This window comes from Amblyraja radiata, chromosome 6, assembly GCF_010909765.2.
Source record: "Amblyraja radiata isolate CabotCenter1 chromosome 6, sAmbRad1.1.pri, whole genome shotgun sequence".
Classification (NCBI taxonomy): domain Eukaryota; kingdom Metazoa; phylum Chordata; class Chondrichthyes; order Rajiformes; family Rajidae; genus Amblyraja; species Amblyraja radiata.
In genome coordinates, this window is record NC_045961.1 from 78,575,990 (window position 1) to 78,590,118 (window position 14,129).

General features: G+C 44.7%; 1 protein-coding gene across 1 annotated transcript in view; it reads left to right on the plus strand.

Moving 5' to 3' along the window:
* Positions 1–14,129, plus strand: part of klhl1 (kelch like family member 1) — a 203,423-nt gene that overhangs the window by 182,529 nt on the left and 6,765 nt on the right. The window contains exons 7-9 of the mRNA XM_033023035.1: positions 4,030–4,192; positions 7,490–7,702; positions 9,643–9,814. Coding sequence (XP_032878926.1) covers positions 4,030–4,192; positions 7,490–7,702; positions 9,643–9,814 — 548 coding nt within the window. The remainder of the gene's footprint in view (positions 1–4,029; positions 4,193–7,489; positions 7,703–9,642; positions 9,815–14,129) is intronic.

The window sequence follows — 14,129 nt, forward strand, 5'->3', positions numbered from 1 at the left end:
CCGGTGCAATGGGCGGGGAGCTGGAGAGGGGAGGGAAGGGGTCACACACATGGCCGGGAAGCAGAGGGGTGTGGGTGGGGGTGGCGACAGACAGGGACAACAATGAGTGGAGAAAGACAGAAACACCAACGTGCAAAGGAGACCTACAATAGTGCATGAGAGGGGGGTATTGTGCTGTGTTGATCGCCCCCTGCTATCCCAGGGACAGGGAGACACAGCAGCTTTTGAGACTGGTGGGCAATCACTACCAATGTGTCTGCCCACACAGTCAGTACACCTCTCCTACACTTGTCTCCCGCACTAAGATCATCCCGCAGAGAATGATCCCAGCCTAACCCAAGAGCCATGTCACCCCAGACAGATTAAAGACGCCCGCACATCCCCCCCCTCCAACCTCTCTCCACCTCAACTCACGCCTGGGCACCAAAGCAGCTCAGGAGGCGAACCCTGAGCTCCGTCTCTCAACAATCTGATGTGCACATCCGTCCATATTCAATTATTTCATCTCCCGTCTCCCCGCAGTGTGTAGACATAGCAGTAAATTCAATTAAAATATATCAAACCTGTGTGTTTCAAACAAATCATAAGTATATCTGCTCTGGCACTGGATGGTGCGCATTTTCCCTTTGTAGGTCACATCAATAGATGCGGCCACGCTGAATTCTATCTTTAAATCAAAGCCGCAGGATGGAGATGTCTTCTTTAACACTGTTGCTTATTAAAACAGACCTTCAATCAGGATTGGCTCATGATTGGCTAAAGACGAATTTGGAACATCGCAGAAATGACCAGTAAACGGCAAACTTGTCATACCCATGGGAACTCGGTTAAACTCTTGATCATACACTTGGGATCTCGTACACAACCACGAGTCTTTCACTCAGGGTACCTCGTGGGTCAGCTCCTACCGTGAGACAGGGCTTTAAGTGTCTCAAAAGCTATGGGGAAAAGGCAGGAGAATGGGATTAAGAGGTAAAGATAGTTCAACCATAATTGAATGTGGGGAGCAGACTCAATGGGCCGAATGGCCTAATTCTGCTCTTATGACATATGAAGTGATGAAGTTTTAAATACATTCTCTCCCTGGCATGAAGCCAGAAGCCAGAAGCCAGAAGAAGGGAGGGGGTTTAGTGATGGTTGCCGATGGGAAATGTGTTCTGCACCTGAGCCCTATTCCTGGATTTGGTGGTGAACAGGAGGTCTAATGTACATGACTCCCAGCTACAACCCCTCTCCAACGTCTGTGCTTTAAAACACAGACATTTGTTTCAGAGACAAGCTGATTAGTGAGGAGAAGACAGCCAACAATTCTCTGGGGATCCATTAGAAGGAGACAAGCATAATCTCACCCAATATTTATGTGCACTCTCTGAAGACGGAGACAAAACTATTTTGACCAAGCTTTCCTTTGTCCCTTTTCTTTCTCATCATCCATTCATTTGCACCTATTTGCAAAAACTCTTCGGACAATTTTAATGATCAAATTATATATACAGCTTTATATAATTTCTATGTTTCTGGTTTATGCGGGATCTCTGGTATCATTCTCTTAAGTTCATTACTAATGTCCACTCTTTATAAAGTGTTTTTTTCAGGGAAAACAGACCATATTAATCTGAATTATCATTTTTTATTATTTAACAGCATTGTTAAAGGCTGATCTGAGTAGTCATGTTATACACCATTAATATTCTCTCATGCATCATAATTATCTTGCTCACAAGTTCTGAGTCTCAATGCTAAAAATAATTCTGTGTTTGGATTCATCTTAATTAAATTGGTGGATCTCAGCCCCCATGGTGCATTTAGCTACACAAGGAGAGGAAAAAACGGAGTCATTGTGGCCCCCATAGTTATCAAGTCTGCCAGCTATGTGTGTTTGTGTGTGCATTGTTACTAACGTGCAGGAGCTTTACAAGCATACTCGAGGTGATAAATTAGGCTCAAATACAGTTAGAAAGGTTTGGATGAATAAAGCCCCTGTCCCACTTGGGGGACCTCCACTGCGACCTCTGGCGAGTTTGCCCGCGACCCATTGTCAAAGCCCAGCGCCACTCTCTTCCAGTCATCTGGTGGTGGACAGTCCATCACATCATCTTCGTTCACCCGTTGAGACCTCTTCTTGTGCTTCCTCTTCACCCTTGCTCTTCCCCTTCTGCCTTTCTTAAAAGGCTGCTGAAGCAAAAGGGCTACTGCAAACAGCAGTAGTTGTATTTTTACTAACATCCTCCAAACTAGTTCCTTCCTTGCTTGCATGGTTCAGAATGATTTAAAATAAAACCTGGGAGGCATTTTTTAGTGAGAAAAAAATGCAGACATGACATCATTTTATCAAGTGATCATTTGAGCTGTAGACACTCGTCACTGGTCGTAGTTGGTTTTCGGTGTGGTCCTCTGAGGTGGAAGAGGGTCGTGCTCATTCGTGGACCAATTTGCCAGAGACCATCCACGAGTAAAACGTACATGGTCGAAGCCAGTCTCCGGGCGTCGAAGGAGGTCGAAGGAGGTCTTCTTCATAGTCAAGGGAGGTCTTCAACATATTTGTAGGAGGTCGTGCATAGTCGTGGAAGGTCGTAGGAGGTCGTAGGTCACCGTGACCTTGATTTTTTTTTAAAGTCGCTTAAGGTCGCCAGCGGTCGCGGTGGAGGTTGCCCAAGTGGGACAGAGGCTTAAAATGCTGCATTTCATCAGCAGCGATGGGAACATCTATGTCAGGAGACAAGGTATTTTTGGAAGGGGAAATAAAATAATCATGAAACCTAAAAGAAGGGTCGAGAAGGAAAAATAAATGTTTAGGATCAAATTAAAATTAAACTACAATATATTGAATATCAAGTAAAATTGTGAAGAGTCTTTTGACTAGTTTGATATATAGTCATTATTGTTGTTAATTTTCTGTGGAATGAAGACACAAGGTGCTGCAGATCCTGGAATCTTGAACAAAATCAAAGTGCTGGAGTAACTCAGCAGGTCAGGCAGTGCAGCTTTGAGGTGAGAGGGGCCTGTTCTTGTGCTGTACTGTTCTATATAAGTGCAGAGGGAATTTGGGTCAGGACCCTTCTTCAGACTGATTTTCAAAAGTTTCTGTGAAATGCCTGCTATTGTTATTTCTCTAAATAAATGGCAGGCTAAAGCTGCAATGGTTTACTATATCTTATATCTCTCTCTGCTATTCCATTCTGTCAAAAAAATAAATCCATGTGATGAATGATAAAAGGCAGATTTTATTGCTGTAACACTAAGCAGAATTGGATCACGAGCACTGGGAAAAAGAGTAAACAAAAGTGAACACTATGGGTGAGAGGTATGCTTGGATATATAATTGAAATCCAACCTGGCTATGGTCAGTGGAAACCAGATAATGTTTATTTTTTCACCACCCAATCATCAGTGGAATTATAGCAACATTAAACATGTTATTTGCATGTGGTAATACTAACCTAATCATCTTGAGTTGGATAAAGTACTCAAGGAAGAGGATACGCTCTATACCAACCTGAATCCTAGTGCTTCATCAGAATACATGCCAAAGCTGAATTCAAGGCACATACTGTAATTGCATCCCTCTGGATTGGTTTAGATAACTGGTACATACTACAAGGGCTAGAAAACTGAAATTTAGTAACATTATTTTTTGGTTAGACAATACTGTACCTGTAGACAGAATAGTGCAGAATTTATAATTCCCTGTCTCTCAATCCTTTCCATTCATGATAATTAAAAAATTGTGGATTCCATTTGGTTTTAAGTATATTTTTCCTTCTCTTCAACTGATTAGCCTGAAGTGTGAACTCTGGTTTTGTGTCCAGAGTTACGGCCTGTCTGTTGAGTATTTTCAATTTTTTTTTGATTTGTACTACTGTGTGGGACAGCTTTACACCAACTTCGAACTGGTGCATGCTATTGCAGGGAGCATCATATTCCACAACTGACGGGGAAAGGCAGTTGGCCTGTGTAACATTATCAGCACACACTGTGCCTCTTGATCTGTTTCTGTCCATTACATGAACATTTTTCGATCTTTTCCAGGTGTCGCTGTGTTAGAAGGTCCGATGTATGCAGTCGGTGGCCACGATGGCTGGAGTTACCTAAACACAGTAGAAAGGTGGGATCCACAAGCCTGCCAGTGGACCTTTGTGGCCAGTATGTCCACTGCTCGGAGCACAGTGGGAGTAGCAGCATTAAATGGCAAGTGAGTAGGGAATACAGCTTCAAGAGTGTATTCCAGGTTGAACACATCTCTATTGCACTAACTCTCTGATTGATAGATGTAATGAATCAATGTCACCATTGTGAAATAGAGAAAAAAGAGGACTGCAATGTAACTAATGTGTATGTTAAATTATTGGACCAGAGGCCTACATCATTGATCCAGCAACATAAGGCCAAGAAGAATTTAAATTCAGGCAAGTAAATAAATCTGGAACTTTAAAAGTGTAGTCATGGTAACAGGCATCTTGAAACTGCTGAATTGGTGTAAAAAGCCATCTATTTCACGTGTTATTCAAAGATAGAAAACTTCAGTCTGTACGTGATCTGGTCATTTTTGTCTCCTTATCCATCAATAGGTCAGCTTTCCACTGCTTCCTCAGTTCCACAATAATTAAAGTGGTCAATACGTATTGGCAAACTCGACGATATCCACAGTCTATGAACAACTACATTTATAAGAAACTAACGTTTACTTGATGACAACAATAAGTACTTATCTATGACACGTCTATCAGATCTTAACAAATCTAGAGAGGTAGACTACACAGTTCGTATTCACCCCATACCACCTTGCAATCCTACAAGGTTTTAATTCGCTACTTATTTAAACATTTGGATTAATTTTTTAATTATTTGTTTTTAACACTTTACGGGTTTTTTGTGAGTTTTAGGAATATTTAAATATATTTGAGATATTTGACAACTGACAAAAGTGGGATGTGGCCTTGCCAGCTATCAAAGGATTTGAGAGGGGATCAGTGGCTTGCCTTTTTCTGGCTCACTCACATTGTGCCATTGTATGTTCAAGGCCTGATCACTAGTCAAGGCCTGATCAATATTCAGGGCCTCATTACACAATGCTGATATCCTCTGGACAAGCAAAGCTGATGTTCTGGATTCAACTAGGATCATTTCAGGATAACAAAGATGCTAGATGACAACCTGATGTCATTACAATATGGTAGATGACATGCCAATACCAGTAAAATAAATACAAACAAATATGTTGTTATCATTGTAACTGGCAGTTTTCAATAACTCTGGTGTGGGGGAGGGGGTGGTGTGGGGGGGAGGGTGTGGGGGGGGGGGGGGGTTTGTGGGGGCAGGTGTGGTGTGGGGGTGAGGGGGTGGTGTGCGGAGGATTTGTGTGGGGAGGTGGGTGTGTAGGGAGAGGTGGGAGGGAGAAGCAGGGAGGGGGAAGGGGGGAGGGTGAAAGGGGTGTGTGTGGGGGGAGGGGGTGGAGGTGTGTGGAGAGAGGTGGTGTGGGGGGTGATTTGGTGGGGAGGGTGGTGTGGGGGGAGGGGGGGTGGTGTGGGGGGAGGGTGTTTGGGGCGAGGGGGGTGGTGTGGGGGTAGGGAGTGGTGTATGGGCGAGGGGGTGGTGTGGGGTGTGGGGGGGAGGGGTGGTGTGGGGGCGAGGGGTGGTGTGGGTGTGGGGAGGGGGTGGTGTGTGGGGAGGGGGTGGTGTGTGGGGAGGGGGTGGTGTGTGGGGAGGGGGTGGTGTAGGAGCGAGGGGTGGTGTGGGGGCGAGGGGGTGGTGTGGGGGGAGGGGGTGGTGTGGGGGTGGGAGTAGTGTAGGGGCGAGGGGGTGGTCAAGTCAAGTTTATTCGTCACATACACATACGAGATGTGCAGTGAAATGAAAAGTGGCAATGCTCGCGGACTTTGTGCAAAAAGACAAACAAACAAACAACCAAACAAACTATAAACACAATCATAAACACACACATATTATTTGACATAGGGGGTGGTGTGGGGGGGGTGGAGTGGGAGAGAGGGGGTGGTGTGGGGAGAGGGGGTGGTGTGGAGGCCAGGGGGTGGTGTGGGTGGGAGGGTTGGTGTGGGTGGGAGGGTTGGTGTGGGAGAGAGGGGGTGGTGTGGGGGGGAGGGTTGGTGTGAGGGGGAGGAGTGGTTTGAGGGGGAGGGCTGGTGTGGGGGGTAGGGTGGGGAGGGGGGGACGGGTGGTGTGGTGGAGGGGTGGCGTGGGGGGAGGGGGTGGTGTGGGGGATGTGGGGAGGACGGGGGAAGTGGGGAAGGGGGATGGGTGGAGGGGAAGGGGGAGGGGGGCAGGGGGTGTGTAGGGAGGAGTGGGAGGGGGAAGCGGGGAGGGGGGAAGGGGGGAGGGTGAAAGGGGTGTGTGTGGGGTGGAGGGGGTGGGGGTTTGAGGGGGAGGAACTCCACTCAGCGGCCGGCTACCGACCGTGGCACCACACAGCACCTTCTGACTCCACACAGCGGCTTTCCCGACTCCACACAGCGGCTTTCCCGACTCCACACAGCGGCTTTCCCGACTCCACTGTTGCGGGCTCAATCAGCACGGCTTGTTTAATCAGCCCCGCCTCCAGGATTTTATTCTCCAGCGAGTGCTGGAAGTGTCATTACCTTCATGGTGACTGACATGCATGAAGACCAATCTGCTGATCTCACTATTTTTTAAACCTTCATACCTTTTCTCATATTTCACTGATCAGAACAAAACAGATGAGAATGATAAGGTGGCGAAAAAATCCTAGCGATATACGGTGGTGTTTTTGCGTAAATTTAATTACAATGCAGACCGAAGTGGTCAAGATGAGAGTTTTAGTAATAGTATAGATAGATACTCCATAAAACTCATTTTGAAATCTCTCAAGTACCTGTCATAATAGATCTTAGTGTAGTTCAATATCAATTTGTTGCCCACTTCACTTCAATCCTCTTGTGCAGTGCCATGGGTATTTTATTAAATTGCGATGTTATATGAATGTAAGATGTATTGTATGGGACAATTACAGAGAAAATATTGGCAAGATTCAACAAACTTGAGTGACTTAATTTCTCCCCTCAAAGTTATGGAATCATATACAATCAAAAGATCACATTCAATAGAATTACAACTGAGATGCATAGATGTTTAGATCAGAGTATTGCAAAATGTAAGTGGTTTAGGTTTAGGTATATTATTGTCCTACGTGTCAGTGCAGTGAAAAGTTTTGAAGTCAAAGATTAGACCAGCCATGTTCTTATAGAATGGAAGGGCAAATTCAAAGAGCCTTTCCGTCTACCTTTAATCTGACATCATATATTCTAAGCTGACTAATTTTTAAGATGAACTGAAAAGCGTTGAAAGTAAAATTGCAAAGTGGGCCTAATAAACTTACTCTTTCAAAGAGCTGACAGAAACAATGGACCACATCATCTCCAAATGTGTTGTAAGACTCCACATCTGGTGATTTTAGTTATCAGCATTGTTGAGGCCATAATACAGATTTTCTGAGCAGATTTTACTTTGTCAACAGGCTGTATGCTGTTGGGGGTCGCGATGGAAGTGCTTGCCTCAAATCTATAGAATGCTATGATCCACACACCAATAAATGGAGTATGTGCACACCCATGTCCAAGAGGAGAGGAGGTGTGGGTGTGGCAACCTGTGATGGTTTCCTTTATGCAGTCGGAGGCCATGATGCTCCAGCTTCAAACCACTGCTCTCGGCTTTCGGACTGTGTAGAAAGGTAAAAGATTGAAATAAAATTGTGACACTTCATATTTAAAATATTGTACAAAATGTGCACAATCCGGAATAGTTTTATTCACAGCATCTTCCTCTTCCCATCACCCAAGTTTGGTGCAAACTGGCAATAGATTGGAAAAAGTAAGATTATGGTAGGATTATTACTGGGCCACTTTCCTGATTATCTCACTATGACTCTAAGATCAAAATAGTTATTTTGTAGGACAAGGATATTAAAGTTTACAAACAAGCAACTATATGAAACATGGTACCAATTTTCCATGGTCGGAATGAATAATGGAACATCATCTTTGAGATACAGATATTATTTCTGTAATGGTTGAAAAATTGCTTATTTACAGAAAGGTTCATTATTCTAATGCTGCTTCCTTCGAACTGATCTGTTGAGGCATCAATCTACTTTGAGCTGTCTCGAGTAGGTGTCTGTGGTTTAATTAACCCAGTGGAAATTCGTCAATATTTAATAAAAATGTTCATTATTCATAATGCTTTATAATATTCCACCAAATTTGTTCTAAAGTGTTGCATGTTTCAAATTATAGTAAATTATAAACATAAGCATCACCAATACCCAAACATCTGAGTGGCATTTTAAATCATTCTCATCCAATTTAAATCTTGATTACTCCTACATTCCCCTCCCCTTCCCAGCTCTCCCACAGCCCACTGTCTCTGCCTCGTCCTTTCTTCTTCCCTCTGCCCCCCCCCCCCCCCCCCCCCCACCCCCACATCAATCTGAAACATAGAAACATAGAAAATAGGTGCAGGAGTAGGCCATTCGGCCCTTCGAGCCTGCACCGCCATTCAATATGATCATGGCTGATCATCCAACTCTGTATCCTGTACCTGCCTTCTCTCCATACCCCCTGATCCCTTTAGCCACAAGGGCCACATCTAACTCCCTCTTAAATACAGCCAATGAACTGGCCTCAACTACCTTCTGTGGCAGAGAATTCCAGATATTCACCACTCTGTGTGAAAAATGTTTTCCTCATCTCGGTCTTAAAAGATTTCCCCCTTATCCTTAAACTGTGACCCCTTGCTCTGGACTACCCCAACATCGGGAACAATCTTCCTGCATCTAGCCTGTCCAACCTCTTAAGAATTTTGTAAGTTTCTATAAGATCCCCCCTCAATCTTCTAAATTCTAGCGAGTACAAGCCGAGTATATCCAGTCTTTCTTCATATGAAAGTCCTGACATCCCAGGAATCAGTCTGGTGAACCTTCTCTGTACTCCCTCTATGGCAAGAATGTCTTTACTCAGATTAGGAGACCAAAACTGTACGCAATACTCCAGGTGTGAAGAAGGGTCTTGACCCAAAACATATTTCCTTTGCTCCATAGATGCTGCCTCACCCGCTGAGTTTCTCCAGCATTTTTGTCTACTAAAATATATATTGTTTAGTTTAGAGATACAGTGTGAAAAGAGGCCTTTTGCCCACTGAGTCTGCACCGACTACCAATCCAATCACCCATACGCTACACACTAGGGATAATTTACATAATCCAAATAAGCTACAAACCTGCAAGTCTTAGGAATGTGGGAAGAAACCAGAGCACCTGGAGAAAACCCTTGCAGTCACAGGGAGAACATGCAAACTCCATACAGTTAGTACCTGTAGTCAGGATTGAACCCAGTTCTCTGGTGCTGTAAGGCAGCAATTCTGCTGCTGTGCCACTATGCTGCCCAGTATACTTGACTGATGGATTTACTATCCAAATGTTAGTGCTGGCAATATTATACATCCAGCATGATAATATATCTATAACTTATTTCAACTTACCATTCAAATGAAACCTTACTTATAGATATGATGTTATACTTATTTATTGATAAACTGGTATTTATTGTCACTTTACATTAAAATGGCATTGAACCTTTTTATGATCATCATGTTATTTTACCATTTTCACATCAGATACGATCCCAAAACTGACACCTGGACAATGATAGCTTCAGTGAGTGCCCCTCGTGATGCAGTTGGAGTCTGTCTCCTTGGAGATAGACTATATGCAGTTGGCGGATATGATGGACAAACGTATCTAAACACTATGGAATCTTATGATCCACAGATTAATGAATGGACACAGGTAATATATATTTTTATTACTAAATTTTAAGAGCCTTTATGATGGGCTCCTATTTAATAGGAGCAAATTTCATGATCAGACAACTACCAGCATAAATCACACTACTGTATTGCACAAAACCATGGACAGTTGTTCAAATGCATGCATTCTTATTATTGTTCATCATGTATGCCATTTATCATTGGTAGAAGGGCATTTGCACATAACTATTAACTCCTTTATTGAATAATACAATCAAAGTGTTCACTGTCTGATTACTCGTTTTTAAAGCACGGATGCAGTGTTAGTTATTTCATAATGTTCTTAAAATGTCTGATCATCTGCATATACTTGTGTTTTTTTTGTATGGATAGGAATTTTAGTGCAATGGTGAGAGAATGCTGTACTGATGTGCTGTTGGAGGTGCAGTTTATCCAATAAAATTCCGTTTTTTTCAGCTGGGCATAAAATACGTCATAGCACTGTTTTTCAGAAGAGTGGCACAGAGGTTCAAAGGGACTTGGGAGTGCTGATAGAGGATTTCCAAAAAGTTAATTTGCAAGTAAAATCAGTAGTAAGGAAGGCAAATGCAATGCAAGCATTTATTTCGAGAGGTATATAATATAAAAGCAGGGATGTGATGCTGAGGCTTTATAAGGCAGTGGTCAGACGACAATTGAATATTGTGAGCAGTTTTGGGCCCCAGATCTGAGGAAGGTTGTCCAGGCATAGGAGAGGGTTCAGAGGAGGTTTACGAGAATGATTCCGGGCAGAATTAGGTTAATATATGGTGAGCATTTGATGGCACTTGGCCTGTACTCGCTGGAGTTTAGAAAGATGAGGGAGGATTCAATCAGTCACGATTGAATGGCAGAGTGGACTGAATGGGCCAAATGGCCTAATGGCGGTTGGAGCGGGTGGAGTGCCCACTCTGCAATGTTCCATCACACTTCTAAATAAGTGGGCTTGAGGAAGCCGCTGATTGGTGGAAGCGGACTAGAGGAAGCAGCTGATTGGGAGTCAGATCCCTGCTGATTTCTGAACAGCACTTTGTATTGTAACCTGGGTAAGGGGGGGGAGAATGAGGGCCAGGGCAGTTTATTGTTCTGGATGTCAGATGTGGGAAATCATGGAGTCTGGTCGCCTTCCAGACGTCCACATCTGCGACAGGTGCGTCAAGATGGGGCTCCTAAGGGACCGTGTTAGGAACCTGGAGCAGCAGCTCGATGACTTCTGTCTGGTCTGGGAGAGTGAGGAGGTCATAGAGAGGAGTTATAGAGAGGTGGTCACTCCAATACCACGGGAGGCAGACAATTGGGTCACGGTTAGGATACAATACAATACAATACAATACAATTCAATTTATTGTCATTTGGACCCCTTGAGGTCCAAACGAAATGCCGTTTCTGCAGCCATACATTACAAACAAATAGACCCAAGACACAACATAATTTACATAAACATCCATCACATTGCTGTGATGGAAGGCCAAAAAAACTTATCTCTCCACTGCACTCCCCCACCCCGATGTCAGAGTCAAAGTCAAAGCCCCCGGCGGGCGATGGCGAATTGTCCCGTGGCCATTAAAGCCACGCCGGGTGATGCAAGGTCGCACACCGGGTTCTAGATGTTAGAGCCCCCGGCGTGCACTCGCAGTCCCGCAGCCATTCCAAGCCGCGCGGGGCGGTGATGTAAGGCCCCGCTCCAGGAGCTCTTCAACCCCACAACTCGGGCGGGAGAAGTCGCCGTTGCGGGAGCCCCGAAAAGCGGACTCCCTCCAGGGTCCCGCGGACTCCCGGTGTCACTGTCCGCCAAACCCGCAGTTGCAGCCACCGAATCTCCAGGGGTCGGGCCGCAGCAGCGTCCACCACAGCTCCACCCGCTCTGGACTCGGCCAGCTCCGCGACGGTGAGGTGAGTAGTCGGCACCACAGCCCCGGTCTTCCTGTTGGAGGCCGCTCCTCGTTGCAGCCCCAACGACAACGGAGAACCGACAAAGAAAAGGTCGGGTCTCCCGTGCAGGGAGAGATTTAAAAGTTACTCCCTCCCCCCCACACCACCCCCACCCCCCCACACACATACCCCAACAAAAAATAACAAAAACTACATAAAAACATACACATAAAATAATAAAAACGCAGACGGACTGCAGAGGCCGCTGCTGACGAAAGTCGCGCCGCCCACCATAGGATGGGCAAGGGGCAGAGGCAGGGACTAGTGTGGTGGCTGTACACCTTGGAAATAAGTACTCCTGTTTGAGTACTGTTGAGGGGGACAGCCTACCACAGAGACCGGTCCTGTTGCTCAGAAGGGTAGGGAAAAGAAGAGGAGGGCAATAGTAATAGGGGACTCTATAGTTAGGGGGTCAGATAGGCGATTCTGTGGACGCAGTCAGGAGACCCGGATGGTAATTTGCCTCCCTGGTGCCAAGGTCTGGGATGTGTCTGAACGTGTCCAAGATATCCTGAAATGGGAGGGAGAGGAGCCTGAGGTCGTGGTACATATAGGTACCAATGACATAGTTAGAAAAAGAGAAGAGGTCCTGAAAGGAGAATTTAGGGAGTTAGGAAGAGAGTTAAGGAGAAGGACCGCAAAAGTAACAATCTCAGGATTACTGCCTGTGTCACGCGACAGTGAGAGTAGGAATGGATCGAGGTGGAGGATAAATGCGTGGCTGAGGGACTGGTGCAGAGGGCAGGGATTCAAATGTCTGTATCATTGAGACCTCTTTTGGGGAAGGTGTGACCTGTAAAAAAAGGACGGGTTGCACTTGAACCCGAGGGAGACCAATATCCTGGCGGGGAGATTTGCAAAGGCTACTGGGGAGACTTTAAACTAGAACGATTGGGGGGAGGGACTCAAATAGAGAAAGCAAGCAGACAGTGTGTGAGGCAGGAGGCAGAGAAGGGAAGCACTCAGACCCACCATGTAGGGGAGAAAGAAGAAAAAGATAATAAACAGAGGTGGTAGGTTTCTTAAATGTGTATATTTTAATGCTAGGAGCATTGTAAGAAAGGTGGATGAGCTAGAGCCTGGATTGACATCTGGAAGTATGATGTTGTGGCGATTAGTGAAACATGGTTGCAGGATGGCTGTGATTGGAAACTAAATATTCCAGCATTTTGTTGCTTCAGGTATGATAGAATTGGAGAGGCAAGAGGTGGAGGTGTTGCATTGCTTATCAGGGAAGATATTACAGCAGTGCTTTGGTAGGATAGATTAGAGGGCTTGTCTAGGGAGGCTATTTGGGTGGAACTGTGAAATGGGAAAGGTGTAGCAATACTTATAGGGGTGTATTATAACCCACCTAATAGGGAGCGAGAATTGGAAGAGCAAATAAGGGACAGAAGTTTAGGGGTAACATGAGGGGGAACTTCTTTACTCAGAGAGTGGTGGCTGTGTGGAATGAGCTTCCAGGGAAGGTGGTGGAGGCAGGTTCGTTTTTATCATTTAAAAATAAATTGGATAGTTATATGGACGGGAAAGGAATGGAGGGTTATGGTCTGAGCGCAGGTATATGGGACTAGGGGAGAATACGTGTTCGGCACGGACTAGAAGGGTCGAGATGGCCTGTTTCCGTGCTGTAATTGTTATATGGTTATTTAAGGAGATAGTAGATATTAGTAGTAAGCACAAGGTAGTGATTGTGGGAGATTTCAATTTTGCACACATAGACTGGGAAACACATTTTGTAAAAGGGCTGGATGGTTTGGAGTTTGTAAAATGTGTGCAGGATAGTTTTTTGCAGCAATATATAGAGGTACCTACTAGAGAAGGGGCAGTGCTGGACCTCCTGTTAGGAAATGAGACAGGTCAGGTGGCAGAGGAAAGTGTTGGGGAGCACTTCGGGTCCAGTGATCACAATATCATTGGTTTCAATATAATTATGGCGAAGGTCAGAACTGGACCTAGGGTTGAGAGTTATGATAGGAGAAAGGCTAACTTTGAGGAGATGCGAAAGGATTTAAAAGGAGTGAATTGGGACATTTTGTTTTATGGGAAGGATGTAGAAGAGAAATGGAGGACATTTAAAGGTGACATTTTAAGAGTATAGAATCTTTATGTCCCTGTTCGGTTGAAAAGAAAGTGTAATAATTGGAAAGAGCCATGGCTTTCAAGGGAAATTGGACACTTGGATCGGAAAAAGAGAGAGATCTACAATAATTATAGGCAGCATGGAGTAACTGAGGTGCTTGAGGAGTATAAAGAATGTAAAAAGAATCTTAAGAAATAAATTAGAAAAGCTAAAAGAAGATATGGTTGCTTTGGCAAGTAAGGTGAAGGTAAATCCAAAGGGTTTCTACAGCTATATTAATAGCAAAATGATAACAAGGGAT